Source organism: Mollisia scopiformis (genome assembly GCF_001500285.1).
Source record: "Mollisia scopiformis unplaced genomic scaffold LY89scaffold_31, whole genome shotgun sequence".
Classification (NCBI taxonomy): domain Eukaryota; kingdom Fungi; phylum Ascomycota; class Leotiomycetes; order Helotiales; family Mollisiaceae; genus Mollisia; species Mollisia scopiformis.
In genome coordinates, this window is record NW_017263611.1 from 30286 (window position 1) to 44650 (window position 14365).

A 14365-nucleotide genomic window follows, 5' to 3' on the forward strand; every position below is an offset into this window, starting at 1 on the left:
CTGCCTTGATTTATCGTACCGATCTGCCTAGCAGCAGGCTTCGGCGCCGATATTAAATTATTCGATAATATCGTGCCGATATCGAATCCGTTGAATGAATAAAAAATATCGTATCGTCTAAATTAGGAAGTACGATGTTGAATGAATAATCGAATATATCGCATATATCGGGTAATATTTTTTAAAATTAGTACTGAAAGCCTTGTTTTTGAGGATATATTTCTTCGATTCCTAAATTTTAAGGCATTACTCGGTCAAATAAGGGGCGTTCCATTCAGCTCAAGTAATATTAGTCAGCTTTGAGCCACATTGCGGCTCAAGTCTTAAGGCCTGAGGCTAGTATGTCAGCCGGCCAGATCCGACCATTTGCCCGATTGAATCCGACTATCCATAGCAAGGGTTCTATTGGCTACGGCGCTGGAACAACTATTTTACGGTCACGTGTACGATATTTCCGAATATTCATTCGAATAATGCCAAATCACTTGAATAATATTCGAGTCGAATAAGACCTTGCCCGGTATTTATTCAATATTCAACGATATTATATCGTAAATATCGGAGCCGAAGCCTGCCTAGCAGCAATATGACCGTGGAAATTTGTACCGCATTCAGCAAAGGTAGCCTCAAACTCAAAGCTCCGTCCACGGCCTAACATTCGCAGGTAACGATTATCAGTACGCTGGCCTCGAATATTATGGAGAATGTTTTTGCGGCGCTTCTGTAAATGGACCTCAAGTGAACGAATCTTTTTGCTCGGATCCTTGTGCCGGAGACACATCTGAGATTTGTGGAGGTACCGACTATGTATCAGTGTACCAAGACCCAACATATCCCGTCGAGAACAATTCCACAATTTCAGACTATAAGCCTCTAGGTTGCTATACCGATCTCACAGATACCGGAAGGACACTGCCATGGCAGCAAAGCCAACTTAATGCTTCAAGTATGACTGTTGAGTCTTGTCTCTTTGCTTGCAAAGATGGGGGGTATGCATTTGCTGGAGTCGAATTTGGCCAACAATGCTTCTGCGGCGTTGTCTTGGGCAATTCAACGTCAAAAGTTGATCTCAGTGAATGCAACACTCCTTGTACAGGCAACAGCTCAGAGAGTTGTGGGGATGCTGCTCTTCTGAACTTGTATGTTGCTGCGGATATCGAATCGACGGAACCATGCACTGGAGGCACTCCGCCTCCTTCAAGCACCACCAGCTCAACTCCAACTCCAACTTTGTGCACCTCAACCGTTACTGTGTCTTCAACACCGAAGTATGAATACAACTGCGGTGAGTGGTGTTCCACTCCTATTCCGCCCTTCACCAACCCAGAATTATGCACATCGGCTGTCGGCGCTTGCACGGTTCAAGTGGCCTCCTGCTTTCTGAATGCTGGCTTCCCAGCTTCTCTAAGATGCTTTGAATTTGGCGCATGGTGCGATAAGATCAGCACCTACTGCTCCAGCTTCTGTCCTGGAAATTCGTGCTCAGCTTTGAGCTGCAAATCCAAGTATCCTCCCCAAGGATATCAATCGCCAACTCCCACGATCTCAACGTCTGTCTTCACCTGCTCACCCACCTCCAAAACGACATCGACATCGTCCACAACTTCGTGTGTTCCAGTCCCAACCACCGGTAACGTCTGTAAACAACCAAACAGTCCTACGAAGGGTTACACTTCTTCAAGTCCAGTCGGAAACATTCCCCTTCCTGTCTTGACCTGCAATAATTTATACTCCGACTACGTCCAACATCCCTTCAAGCTCTACACATCATCTGATACGACGCAGTGCAAATCCTACATCCCAGGATCTTCCGGCTCCAGTTCAGTATGCCAAGGCTGTAAAGACGCCTGCGACTCTCAATACTCGAGTTGCACCACGACTTATGCTCAGAGCTGCAAGGGCAATTCCGGTTCTGGAGGGCAGGATACTTATAGCAGCGCTACCACGAAGTGTACCGATCAGTGGACAGACTGCTACGCTGCTAATTCCGGTGTCAGCGGGAGCGGGCGTTGTGGGTCGTGGAACTCAGGATGGAGTAAGTGATGACGGATATGACGAGGAATTGTTTGCCAAGGTTCGGAATGTGGACGTACGTTGAAGCCGGATTGATGGATCATGTAACATGAGAAAGCACTTGCTGTGTCTGACCTTCCTTTTGATAGTCACCAGAGTAGATTTGAACTCCCTAATACAATGATATAATTGCCATGTTTCACCTCGGCTCCACGACCGAGAATCTCTCGGTCAACCATAAATCGGATATCGTAGTTCACCATGGCCGGGTGGAAACATAAACATTGTCTGGCATTGACCTCAGACTTGAAACGGCAACAGCGATGATTGACAACCTCGCATAGCAATACGCAATGCCAAACGTCAAAAGGAAAGCTCGTCTTGGCCAATGATCAGAAAGCCAGTCTCCAATGTACCAAGCAAATCTTCGAACTCGACCAAGCAACCCCTCTCGACCTGTGAGCGAGACATCATGCAATGCTCGTTCCTTACTCATGATCTTGGGAAAGACGTCGAAACGATCAGCCTCATCGTTGTACATAGATGTCCTAGATGCCGGAGCAGAACGTTTATCACTTGTAATATTATACAGTCGACCAAGCCTCATCGCGAAGCGCTGATACGCAGTGCTGGTTTGTGGGTCTTCGGCTTCTAGATCAGAAAGAATGGCTAGAAACTCATCTTGGTGAATGTTATAACGTTCCAGTAATCCAGTTCAAGTCTCGATCAAGCCATATCGAGCATAACGAGCTATGCTCACTTTGACATCGTCTGGGATTTGCGAAAAAGGCCGATTTGCTTTCGGTCTCTCAGCTTCCATAGATTTGGATATGTCGAACAAGGTTGACGCAAAGGCTTCTCCGGATTGCTTTTCACTGATAGCGAGACCCGCAGACAGACCATTTATCAACAGGGCTACACTGGAAAGCAGATGGCAATCAGTGTCGATCCTCGCCAGATCCAACGTTCTATCGTTGTGGGAAACGTATAATTCCAGGCGATGAGATAAATAGCTCCGAAGCCAATGGTCACCACGCTCCAGAAGTATGATGATTAAAGGGAGGTTCTGTCTCAATGATGATACACTATCATTCGGTATGCGGCTGAATAGTTGGTCGCCTTTTGGTCTGTTTCCTGGCGCAGAAATCGCTGTCCGAAAGCTATCTGCCTGCCCTTGTCTAAGCTTGATGATTCTTTCTCTCGTTTCGTTCTCGTGAAAAAAACCTGGCTGGCCTTTCAAAACGAAAGCTGTGCCCACATCCTGGGGCTTATGCCAGCTGAACACATACGATAGCAAGCTACACACTGCAAAAGCAAGAGTCAAGACCTCCAGCTGAGATGTTGAATAGTGCATCCCAGCTCGTGTCGGGATTGATATGACTAGCCACAGAATCTGAACGAGGACAACAAGCTTTGTGAATGGATCTGATTTGCTTTTGTCCTGGATGTCTTCATCTGATAGATCCGGCAGCTCCGTAATACCACCATCTCTTAGCATCATTGCGAACTGAATCGCATTGAGAACGAGTGTTGTGGATTGGGTTTCGCCATGTTCAATCCGAATGATAGACTCCAGGTTCTGTTCGTCTGCAGCTACAAAATTCAGGCGGAACCCACCCATGTTCGCAATAGGCATGCGTGATCGTCTATTTCCATACCGGAGTTGGCTTGAGTCTTGTAGATGGGCGGGCCATTTGTCAACTTACTCTCGGAACTCTCTATAGAGCTCTTAGAAGTAGCACTTCGGTGGGAACTGAAAAGTCGTGACAATCGAGGTCTAGAAGTCTGGCCATCTTGGACGCCGATAGGTAGAAACCTCTCTCATCTCTTTCATGTTTTGCGCGCTAGGAGGAAATCAAGGATTGCGTGGACAAGAATAAACTCAGGAAAGAGTATTGTGATCACAAACCACTTGAACTTCCGTGCCAAAACAAGGGACCGATAGCTACTTGGAGCGGGAATGTTGAGGTGCTGAATACTCCATGTACATGCGAGGATGGTAACTAGACAGCTAAGTATAATCTGCAAGGTCCCTCAACGAATGGGACTGTTTTGCCACCCAGTTTGGGGCTGGCCACCCATCGTCGAGCCTAGGTAGGACGGTGCTGGACACCCGTACCAATTTAATTGAACAACCGCAAGCACTTGGCAGATGGTCTGAGTAATCTCCAGCAGGGAAGTTATATTTGATTGATGTTGGTAGGCAGCAGAACAGAAACAGCAGACGAGGTTGAGGTTGAGGCTTCTCGAGCAGCTGACGATCACAACGAAACAAACAAATCAAGCGATGGCAGTGACAATCAATAATCAATCACCGAGAATCAAACAAAGCGCAAACTCAAAGTCGATAAAATCATTAAGCTCGCAATTAGACGTCAAGACAGGACGGTAATCTAGCGGAGACTGCTCGTCCTCAATTTCTATTGTAACCTTAACACTCTGCGGCAAAGCCGATTTGTGAACCCTGAAGACGAGACTTGGCACCAACCGGATATCGACAACGATGGCCTCGACCACCCCGCAACCTCTCAATTCTCCCACTTCTCCCATCCGCTCCAGCGACGAACCCGAAATTCTTCCAAGTCATCGCCAGGACAATTTCAGGCCGCCTCAGCATGCCAGCACGTTCGATGGATTCGAGCGTCGAGTCGAGACGGGCTTCAGGAGCCTCACACGCAAAGGTCGCAAGTCCACTCACACATCGCTGCAGGATTGGGCTGCGAAGGACGAACCATACCATCGCTATGTGCGCGAGCTCGTCGCAGCAGGATGGAGCAATCTGCAGGACCTAGATGACTACTTAGGACGTCCCGCTACACAGCACAACGAAGTCGTATCCGTGTTAGATATCACATCTGCGACGAAGCATCACTACCCGGACCTGAAGACCAACTTCGAGCTGAAGAATTTCTTGGCCGTCAACAAGAGACCGGCAGACACCGTCCGCATATATATGGCAGAGTACAAGAAGCTGCCGTCTGCGGAGCTAATAGAAGCGTTCGGAAGTAGCTTGCACCTGGATCGAAGATTCTTCCAGTGGAGCATTCACAGCAAAGGCCATGTCTTCACACCTTCACAGCGACATCGAGCTCCATACGTGACTCTCGGTTGTGGGGTTCTAGATGCTTCAACAGCCAGAGCGACCGATGTTGAGAAGTTCAAAGTCCTGGTCTACATTCATGATGGAGAGCAAACGGAAACAGGCTGGACAGGTAGATATTACCACAAAGATCAGGATCTTGCTAATCAAATTCTACAGCGCTTTTTCTCTTCAGCTCTCGAACGAAGATCAATATGTCTGTAGAGCTCCTGAACGACCCGCCTCCTTTCCCCTCTTCTCTACCTCCAATTCGACCCGAGTTCAAGTCCTTCCGCCAATTATACCTCGATTCCTTTGACTACGTCAACCTCGATTACGCTGTGAAGTCTCCCTTCATACTCGTATCCAGTCTTTTCGGTCTCAACTGCTTCTGCTGGAACCAAGTCATTACCACAATTCGAGAAGAAGATGCTCGTGTGGGAGGGATTTCGGATACTACAATCGGACATGCGGAAGAAATCACCAAAACTTTATCAGCGATTGAGCGTGGTGGCAGCTACAAATGGCATGGCAAAGATGAACAACCGGCACAAGCCCGCAAAGCTGAATTGATAGAAGATTACAATCATTTGGTGGATCAAATAAAGCTGCTTTGGGAGACGAGAGACAAGATGGCCGACATTCGAAAGCGGAATTCAGATACCCGGTGGACTGCTCTTACAAATGCTTTCACTTACCTGTGAGCTCCTTCTCTGTCCATTCTGCGCTGAGCTGACTATGAAGGTTTGCCCCTGTGACAATAATCTCTGGAATCTACGGCATGAATGTGTCGCAGATTTCTGGAAGTACTTCGAATCCGAACATATGGCAATTCTTCGTCGCAGTTTTGGTCTTCAATGTTGTCGTCCTACTAGCTTTGTCCATTTCGGCATGGATACAGATCTTGTCTAAGCATGGCAGGAAAGCACATTGGTGGGAAGTCCTCGGATACTCGGTAGGGAGAGTTGACTGCAAGTAGAATACGTCGGCTTCACGTATATCGGCCTTATGCATCTCTTCCCAGGTTGTGTCATGAGCGTTGCATTGCAGTCTGGTACAGCGTTGTCTGTGTTTCTTTGTTTGCGGCCATTTTTGTTACTGTGCCAAGCTTGCGTTCTCAATACCCAGTCAGCCGTTTGTAAATACTATTGCAGTACGTGCTTCAATGTCCGCGAGAATCTTGTGGGCAAAAGTTGCTGATCTCTTGTTGTGTAAAATTACATGACATCCAAATGAATTGAACTCGACTTTTACACTTGAATTTTGCATATGACGCAACTCGTCAGTGATCTAATTTACACTGTTTCTCAGCGATTTCGCGCTCGAAGATCCTCCTTCCATTATCATCAATCTCACATCCCCTCCTTTCGTATTCCAGTCAGCTCAAGCAAGACGGCATATCATAGCCTCGAAGACTCCTTTGAACAACAACCATCCTTCTTTACCAATGTCGATGACAAATTGCGGCTCGATGGGACGTCAATCGAAGGATTTTCGGTGAAGAAGTCAACAGGCTTGAGATGTAACTGGAAGATATCAACTGGCCTGTAGACAACGTTAGCTCTTCTCGTTAGTCCAAAGATCCGGTACTTACATCACGGGCCAATCCTCGACTACCCCCAAATTGCCATGTTAGCATACTTTTTCTACATGCTGCAAATGTAACCCTGCAAGGGTTGACACCTCAAGGTGGACGAATGTCCGGCTGGGTTTGAAAGACTCACCTCGAGGATTATGCGTCAAGCCGAAACAACTCCAAACCACAACATCAGTGTTCAACACATCATCTCGCCTCTTCACCGCGTCACTCACACCTCCGATCTCGTCTTGACTCTGCAAGGTATATCTGCCTCCAGCGAAAAGCTCACCGTCTTTATATTTCGAGATCCAAACATGATGTTTTGCGAACTGAGCCCGACGAGCTTGAATTGAATCTGGCTGAGCGAGAAGGACCTGACTGGGTATCGGAGTAAACTTGTAGCCCACGGGATGCCCACTGACTGGGTTGATTTTGCTTGGATTGATGATCTTGATGACGCGGTTATGTTGAGGAGCAGCATCCAGCCATTGGGATTTCTTGACCGGGTTTTGAACCACTTCGAACAAATTCCCCCTTGGGTTCCGTTCTGCTGAAGTGGGGACCGGATGCGATTCTTCAGTTAAGACAGTATTATTGGCACCATCGATCGCAGGATCGATACGGACGGCGAAAATGTGCTGATGGTTTTGTGCAAGGACGCCTGGTGAAACCACATTCCCGTAAGGCGATTGCTTGCCTGCATCAATGGAGACCACGCTCACGATTCCAGTTGCTCGAGCTTCAACCATGATTCCACCCGACTGGTCGAATTTGTATGCGAAGATGTATTCATAGTTCGCCAGCGTGATGATGAATTGGACAACCAACTCTCGATATCGGGTTACAACCGCCCGGCCAGTCCTCCAATTCGAATGCTTCCATCCGATACCATTATCCTGCTCGTGTAGACACACTACGTTGGGGCTCACCGTTGCTGTGCCATCATTGGCAACGTTCACGGCATCAAAGTACTTCTCCGTGTCAGCAGATCATTTTGAATGCCCGAGTGGGTTTCAAACCTTGATATGACCGAGACAGTCGCAACCAAGTTCGAGATTGTTGGCACAGATTCCCGCTCCGCCATCTCCAAAGTCAAAGGCTTGTTTTCTTTGAAACGGGGCTCTCGGATCTGCATACGGGACCGTCTATTCTGGTTAGTCTGGTCGGATCTAGGAGGGTAGCCAACTGACCATCTCGCTGACACTCAACCTGTACATTACACTTCTTCCATCATACGTAATATTATGAAGGGTAGCTCCCTCTCGGAAGTTAAAGCCAACTCTGAATCTCCATTTCTGCCATTCCACTAAACTCTCATTTGTAATCTTGAAACTGGGCCCATCTGGCTGAACCACATTTATTGGTTTCATATCTTTGCGGAGACCTTGGGGCAGGAGTTCGGGCACATATTCGGCTGATCTGTACTGGTTCATGAAGTTCTCTGATCTGGTTCCATAGTTGAGACCATCTTCTTCACCTCCTGTTGCCAGGTGATCGATTCTCACGATCTCCTTGGTTCTGGCATCCATAATTGGGATTATGGGGAGAGGATATGCATAGAAATTGGAGTCTGGATTGCCAACCCTCGTGTCGTTTGCAAAACACAAGGCCTGAAAGTATCGGCAGTATTCCTCTTCCCCATCTGGACCTGCGTGATTGTCAGACTGATATTACAGCAGCGCAGTAATCTACTTACCTCCATATGGCCATGGCTCGACCACAACTTCGAATCCCTCAGGGATGTTCAGCTTAGTAACTTCTTCTTTGAACACCGATGAGGCCGCTACAGCTTTCGTCAAGGTTTCGAATTCGGATCTTTTCCCATCAGCCTGCTCCATACCTCCAAACATAAACAGCACTTACAGCGTCAAGGCAGCATGGGCTGGTTTCTCGACAACTTCATTCGAGACCAGAGCGCCATTTATTACGTCAATCAGTGTTTCATAGTACTTTGCAATTTTGTCTCTTCCAATGACATCGTAGTTGACTCTTGCCAGACGATGTGGACGTGGTGTTGCTGGTGTGAGCTTCCCCGCATGCTCGAGGTCGAGGAATGGTTGGAGTTGTGCTTTTGGAGGCTCTTCCAGAGAAATGGATCGGAAGTCAAGAATGGACTGTTTGTGTGCACCAAGCACAATATCTCTAGCACGATGGCACTCTTCGATGCTTAGTGGCTCGAGAGGATGAGGGGTCATTTTGGAAGCCATAATTGGAAACATTCAATATGAAGCGAAGGGTTGACCACAAATACTACAACGGTCGATGGTTTATATGTACGGGTCGTAAGAATCTAGCGCAGCATGATCTGATGTTCGGAAAGAGGTGGGGCATGTAGAATCCCGAGCCGGACGCATAAAAACCTTTCGAGTTTTCTCACAATCAGGATGATTATATTGGTTGCATAAGCTGCCTCTGCCCAATCCTCGATCATAGCTTTGAACGAGTCATTGGGACCATGGATGCAGGGGCTTATCTGGAGTAACTTTTCTTCCCGGATAAGGGTAACTTACCCGGATCATACCCGCGAGCTGCCTCGGCCATCACTTTAACCTAAAGGGAAGGTACAGCCGGATTGGTTTCATTGGTCCTATATCCTGAACATGAGTTTTACTGGATTTTGCAAAGACACTCTTGCATCTCTTCCAGAAACTAAAGTCTTTCATGTCATCTCCTCCTAAACCCCAGGAGCATAGCTAGAACTATTTCCCTCCGTGTCAAGATTAACATCACGACTTGGCAAATCCAAGACCGACCGCTAAGTAGCTTCGAGACTGACCTCCCAGCCTTAGTGTCCTTACCATTTGTGAATTGAACATGCAACTGAACATGCTGTATCTACCTGTAATAATATATCTATGTACTCTGTTTCCCGGATTTCCATGGACACTAATGATTTACGAAGCAAATCTTTCATGCCATTTAGCCACTAAAGCTGAACGCCGCCGGATCAAAACCGCCATCGAGCAGGCCTCGGAGTTGCACATCAAGCTCGTAAAATTCATCAGTCGGGTCTCCGAAGTCTCGTAAGAAGGTCCAGTCTTCCGGTGATTGCGTCGGTGCATTACTTATAGGGACATCTCCAGCTGCGTGTTGTGGAACAGCTGTCCAGCGAGGCTGCTGGTCAGTAGTCTGAGGCTGAGGTTGTTCAGTGGTATTGTTGGGCCATTGATCGTCAAGATGCTTAGGGAGATCGAACACTTGAGACTGTCAATATATAGTTCATTGGCTTTGATCCAAGAACATGAACTTACTGTCGGATAGCAATTGATGCCTTGCACCTGCACTTTTCCAGGACTTCCCCAACACAGAGAGCCAATGAACACAAAGCCTGAGTCTCGGTCGATACTCCCCACTTGCATCCTGACGCTGCTTTGACTGATACAATAGCATACTAGCAGCTGTAAATACACTAAAGATCATATCACAAGGCAATCCCAGCAGGCGATTAAAGTACTTTTCCAAAACTAAGCAAATGTTATTCGCAGCTTGTAAACAGACGTCAAGTGGATTGGCGGAGTCCGTGCCTCCTGTGTTCAAAGACCATCTGGCGATGAAAGGGCGATGGAGCAAAATGGTAGCATGCCACATAATCTATGATAAATGTCAGATGATTGCTGTTTCTAAGATAACAGACCTACCACATAATTGGTGACTGCTGCAGGAACAGAGGTCAACTCCTTGCTCAAGTCAAGCTTCAATGGAGATCCTTCCATTTCCCTCTCCCATCCTTGCAGTGCAAACCACAACTGCATTCTCTTTGCCTCTCCTTCATTCTGGTTACCGCGGATAACTGTTCGTGCCGAGATGCCATAGATTTCCCTTGAAATTCGTTCGATGAGGGCGGAAAGCTTGATCGTTGAGTGGAGGCCGGAGATCGTTCGTAGCTTGGTTGGCACACTTCTCAGGTGAGCTGCAGTGCCCTGAGATGCACTCTGAGCGGACATCAACTCGAACTCGTCTGCCTCTGCAACTGACGGGAAGGGACAATCCGATTCTTCCGACCTGAGCAGTACGGGCCTTCCCATTTCAGTGGACATCATCTTCTCCAAGATATAGAGGTTCCACCAGAGTCGAGACTGGATCTCTCGTTTTATAGGATCCTCAGACTCGCATGGCCTATGTATACGCAGCTCGATGGCCATTGCCGATGCGAGGCCGCAGAGAATCGCTGCCCGGGAGTATTCAGCGACACCATGCTGCTGTAGTGATAAAATTGTCAGCACTTGACAATTCGTGATAGATGGAGTCAGGGCATTGGCAAGGCTGCGGTTTGTGCCCCCAGCATCGCTAAGCTGAAGCAGATTCAATGCTTCCTCGAAAAATTGAATTGGCTCTGGAAACTTCTGCACGATTGTGTTCGTGGTGTATTGCTGAGGTCCGTCCACGCAAGAAGCGATAGCGAATATAGCAGCAACCAAAGCAGGAGCCATCATATTGGTAGGATTTGCATAATCAGATGACGAGTAAAGTGGCTTGTACAGAATTGGCCAGAGAGGATGTAGACAATTGAAATATGTCTGAAGTAGTCGTGTGGAGGCCGCTCCAGATATCATACCAAGAGTGATTCGCGATTTATATGACAACTCAGGTGCTGTAGAATCACTCGTAATGTAGCCACTGGACGCCTGCACGTGCTCACTTGACCCTCCCGGAGACATGTTGGAGAGTGACTGACGTGACTGTAGATTTCTCGGTCCATGGATGGGGTGCACCCGTGTCCTAGGGAGCGATTGTCAGTGCCTGGCATTGGGTACGTTTCTAATACTCTTCAGGACATCCTGTGATATGATATCTCTTTCGTCTCACACGAAGATGCCAAGACTAAGACACCACTTGCCTTCGTTTCGAAACTCCATAGGCACAGCTTAGTCCCTTGTTTTGACAAGGGCTACATACGGGATAGACACCGTCACACTATGAACCTCGGATATCAGTTATCGGGGCCATATGCTTTCAGAATAGAGCGAGCATACCTTGACCTTCTTTAGCCCACAAGGCTGGCACGCTTGTGTGACTCGCTTTCTTGGTGGTGGAGAAGACATGATCGGGAGTGTGAACTCCGGGTAAGAAATGTGTAGATGGGCGGATACCGATATGAGGAATCACACCACCCTTATTGATCGCGCCGGATGAATTTCGACGGGTGGAGACGTCTGGGATGCTCGGCTCGAGCGGGTAAATTCGGCGGCATGAAGTGGCTGGCTACCCGTAGAGAGATCCGGAGCAACCTAAAGCGCAAGACGAGGCTGACGTCTGATTGCTTGCAGCTCCGATGTTATCAGATGAGAAAAGCCCCCATATGCTACCCTGACATTAAACTTGGAAAAGTACCGCTGTGAATCCAATAAACGGACCACTGAATAAAGCCAGTCACTTGACTCTAGATACAGGTCTCCCAGAGTTGGGACTCTTCCTTCCCGCTTTCCTCTGACTACGTGAAAAGCGACGACGAAATCCGAAATCTACTGTGTATGTTACAATTGAAGTTGTTCTGCTAATAGCAGATACTTGTGAACAGATGCATTTCATCGGCTGTTATATCTACCAAGGTTGGACTTCTCCAGGCTTTGGCTTCTGTATGCGAACGACCTTGTCGGCATTCAAGATGCAAAGGGGATCGAAAGTAAGTTTGAGCTTTCTCATGGCATCCACCGTCGTCTCGCCCAATTCGTGATTGAGGTAATCTCTCTTCACGAGCCCAACGCCGTGCTCACCAGTGACCGTTCCTTCCATCTCCACGGCCCTCACTACCATCCGATGGACAAGCTCTTCGGCAAGCTTACGTTGCTTGTCATTGTATAGGAGGATAGCTGTGGACGTCAGTCGGAATTTCTGCGCTGGAGAGAGGATAGACATACTGTGGAAATTCCCATCACCAACATGGCCAACGATTGCAGCAAACAAACCACTCTTCGCCATGTCCGCCTGGGTCTCTTCAATGATATCAGGCAATCTGCTGATAGGAACCGCGACATCGCCAGTCCAGACGTGATCGGTGTCGTTCTCTCTCATTGCCATTACAGACCAGAGAGCCTCTTTCCTTGCACTCCAAAGCTCGGCTTGTTCAGAAGCATTCTTTGCAAACTCGAAGGTCTTGCTTCCTGTACTTTTGGCTAGCTTCTGTACCATGCCAATTTGCTCCTTGACGGCACTAGGAGTTCCTGCGAATTTGAAGAACAGAGTTGGTGCTTCAGTCCAAGACTTCTCCGTCATGCCTGCAGCATTGATGGACTTCATCTGGTTGCCATCCAAGATCTCAATCGCGGCAATAGGGACGCCTTCATTCACTACCTTCGCAACACAATCTGCAGCTTGTCTGACGCTTGCAAAGCTACATACTGCAACAGACGTGGTGTTAGGCTTAGTAGTGACTTTTAGAGTAGCTTCGGTGACCAGGCCCAATGTTCCCTCGCTTCCAATGAACATCTTCGTCAGATCATACCCAGCACTGCTTTTCCTCGGTCTCTGTCTCGTCTTGATGATTGTCCCATCTGCCAACACAACTGTTAAGCTGAGTACCCACTCTCGCATTGTGCCATATCTGTATGAATTTGTGCCGCTGCAACCAGTTCCAACCATGCCTCCAATCATTGCGCCTGGCCCAGGATCAGGTGGGAAGAATAGGTTTTCCTTTCCCAATTCTTCGTTCAGCAGTTCCCATCCGACGGCAGGCTGAACTACAACATCCATATCGTCCTTGTGTAGTGTGAGAATCTTGTCCATGTGTCCAAAATCGACGCAGATGCCTCCTCTGGTGGGAGCGAAATGGCCCTCCAGACTCGTACCGCCACTATAGCCGGTAACAGGAATTTTCCTCCGATGGCAGACCTTCATAATAGCACTGACCTCTTCCGTACTTCCAGGGTATACTACAAGGAAAGGCTTCTCTGTGTCGTCATGAATATGCGTGCTCCATTCGCTGCCAGAATGATGGGTCAGATCGGTTTCCAAAGTCGAGACGTTGTCCTTGCCCACTATCTCCACGAAATCTGTCCAAGCGGCCTCCATATTCGACCCAGAGATGTCATGTTTCGGGGGAATGGTGGCAGAGAGAGGAACGGTCGATGCACTGGAGGGAGTTTGTGCTTTTTGGGTTCCAAGGTAGTAACCACCGATGCCTACCGTGAAGAGTACTAGGACGATCGGTCAGTGAATGGCCTCTTCAAATTAGTGGAGTAAGGACGTCTCCAATACCGAATGAGGTTGCCATGTACCACCCTCCTGAACTATCTTTCCTAACCTCTGAAAAGCGTTCTTGCTCTTGTCTCTCGCGTGCCAATCGCACCGCCGTGCTCTCATAAAGCTGCCCCTTGAAAGATTTGCCATTTCCAGGAGGCTTTTGCTCCGTTGATTCCCATCGTAATTGTCTTCCAGCGAGTCGAAGGCAAGGAGTCTTTGACAGGGGAGCTCGAGTGGAATTTCGCAAGGCAAAGAGAAGTGCTCTGGAAGGTGCGTGTGGCAGCGCCATTTCGTACGATATCGAACACTCGATGCGTGTAGCGGTCACATATGGTGAGTGAGCATTAGATGTTGATGGAGGGAGTCTAAAAGTGGAATTACTCTTTCTATTGATACGCAGCTGCAGATAAGACGAAGCTACAAAACACGGGTGCACGGCTTGCTAGCTCTAGCTTCTTTCCCCGCAGTTTTGCCAGTAACTCCGACCTCGCCTCGTTTGCCAGCTCACTCACCTG

At 48.1% G+C, this 14365-nt stretch overlaps 6 protein-coding genes across 6 annotated transcripts; 2 read left to right on the plus strand and 4 right to left on the minus strand.

Annotated features, from left to right (window-relative positions):
- The first annotated feature begins 504 nt into the window (after positions 1 to 504).
- LY89DRAFT_788587 (WSC-domain-containing protein) lies at positions 505 to 2205 on the plus strand. Its single transcript, XM_018223181.1, has 2 exons — positions 505 to 620; positions 665 to 2205. Exons 1-2 carry the CDS (start codon positions 587 to 589, stop codon positions 2041 to 2043), a joined length of 1413 nt encoding a protein of 470 aa, XP_018063003.1. The 5' UTR covers positions 505 to 586; the 3' UTR covers positions 2044 to 2205.
- A 493-nt stretch (positions 2206 to 2698) lies between these two features.
- LY89DRAFT_322174 (uncharacterized protein) lies at positions 2699 to 4083 on the minus strand. The gene has a single exon (XM_018206723.1). It carries the CDS (start codon positions 3647 to 3649, stop codon positions 2729 to 2731), a length of 921 nt encoding a protein of 306 aa, XP_018063004.1. The 5' UTR covers positions 3650 to 4083; the 3' UTR covers positions 2699 to 2728.
- Positions 4084 to 4516: 433 nt separating this feature from the next.
- On the plus strand, positions 4517 to 5796 carry LY89DRAFT_676565 (uncharacterized protein; the record flags this gene model as incomplete). Its single annotated transcript, XM_018213601.1, has 2 exons — positions 4517 to 5225; positions 5273 to 5796. The coding sequence occupies 2 exons, from the start codon at positions 4517 to 4519 to the stop codon at positions 5794 to 5796; spliced, it is 1233 nt and encodes a 410-aa protein (XP_018063005.1).
- Positions 5797 to 6492: 696 nt separating this feature from the next.
- LY89DRAFT_741504 (uncharacterized protein) lies at positions 6493 to 8878 on the minus strand (the record flags this gene model as incomplete). The annotated part of the gene is made up of 7 exons (XM_018220715.1): positions 6493 to 6637; positions 6687 to 6705; positions 6817 to 7642; positions 7691 to 7816; positions 7862 to 8319; positions 8368 to 8486; positions 8535 to 8878. The coding sequence occupies 7 exons, from the start codon at positions 8876 to 8878 to the stop codon at positions 6493 to 6495; spliced, it is 2037 nt and encodes a 678-aa protein (XP_018063006.1).
- A 712-nt stretch (positions 8879 to 9590) lies between these two features.
- LY89DRAFT_599174 (uncharacterized protein) lies at positions 9591 to 11713 on the minus strand (the record flags this gene model as incomplete). The annotated part of the gene is made up of 5 exons (XM_018210077.1): positions 9591 to 9868; positions 9923 to 10262; positions 10310 to 11390; positions 11500 to 11585; positions 11645 to 11713. 5 exons carry the CDS (start codon positions 11711 to 11713, stop codon positions 9591 to 9593), a joined length of 1854 nt encoding a protein of 617 aa, XP_018063007.1.
- Positions 11714 to 12212: 499 nt separating this feature from the next.
- On the minus strand, positions 12213 to 14241 carry LY89DRAFT_711389 (d-lactate dehydrogenase-like protein; the record flags this gene model as incomplete). The annotated part of the gene is made up of 3 exons (XM_018217899.1): positions 13866 to 14241; positions 12530 to 13804; positions 12213 to 12481 (listed from the first exon to the last, which is right to left on the minus strand). The coding sequence occupies exons 1-3, from the start codon at positions 14137 to 14139 to the stop codon at positions 12213 to 12215; spliced, it is 1818 nt and encodes a 605-aa protein (XP_018063008.1). The 5' UTR covers positions 14140 to 14241.
- Positions 14242 to 14365: the final 124 nt, after the last annotated feature.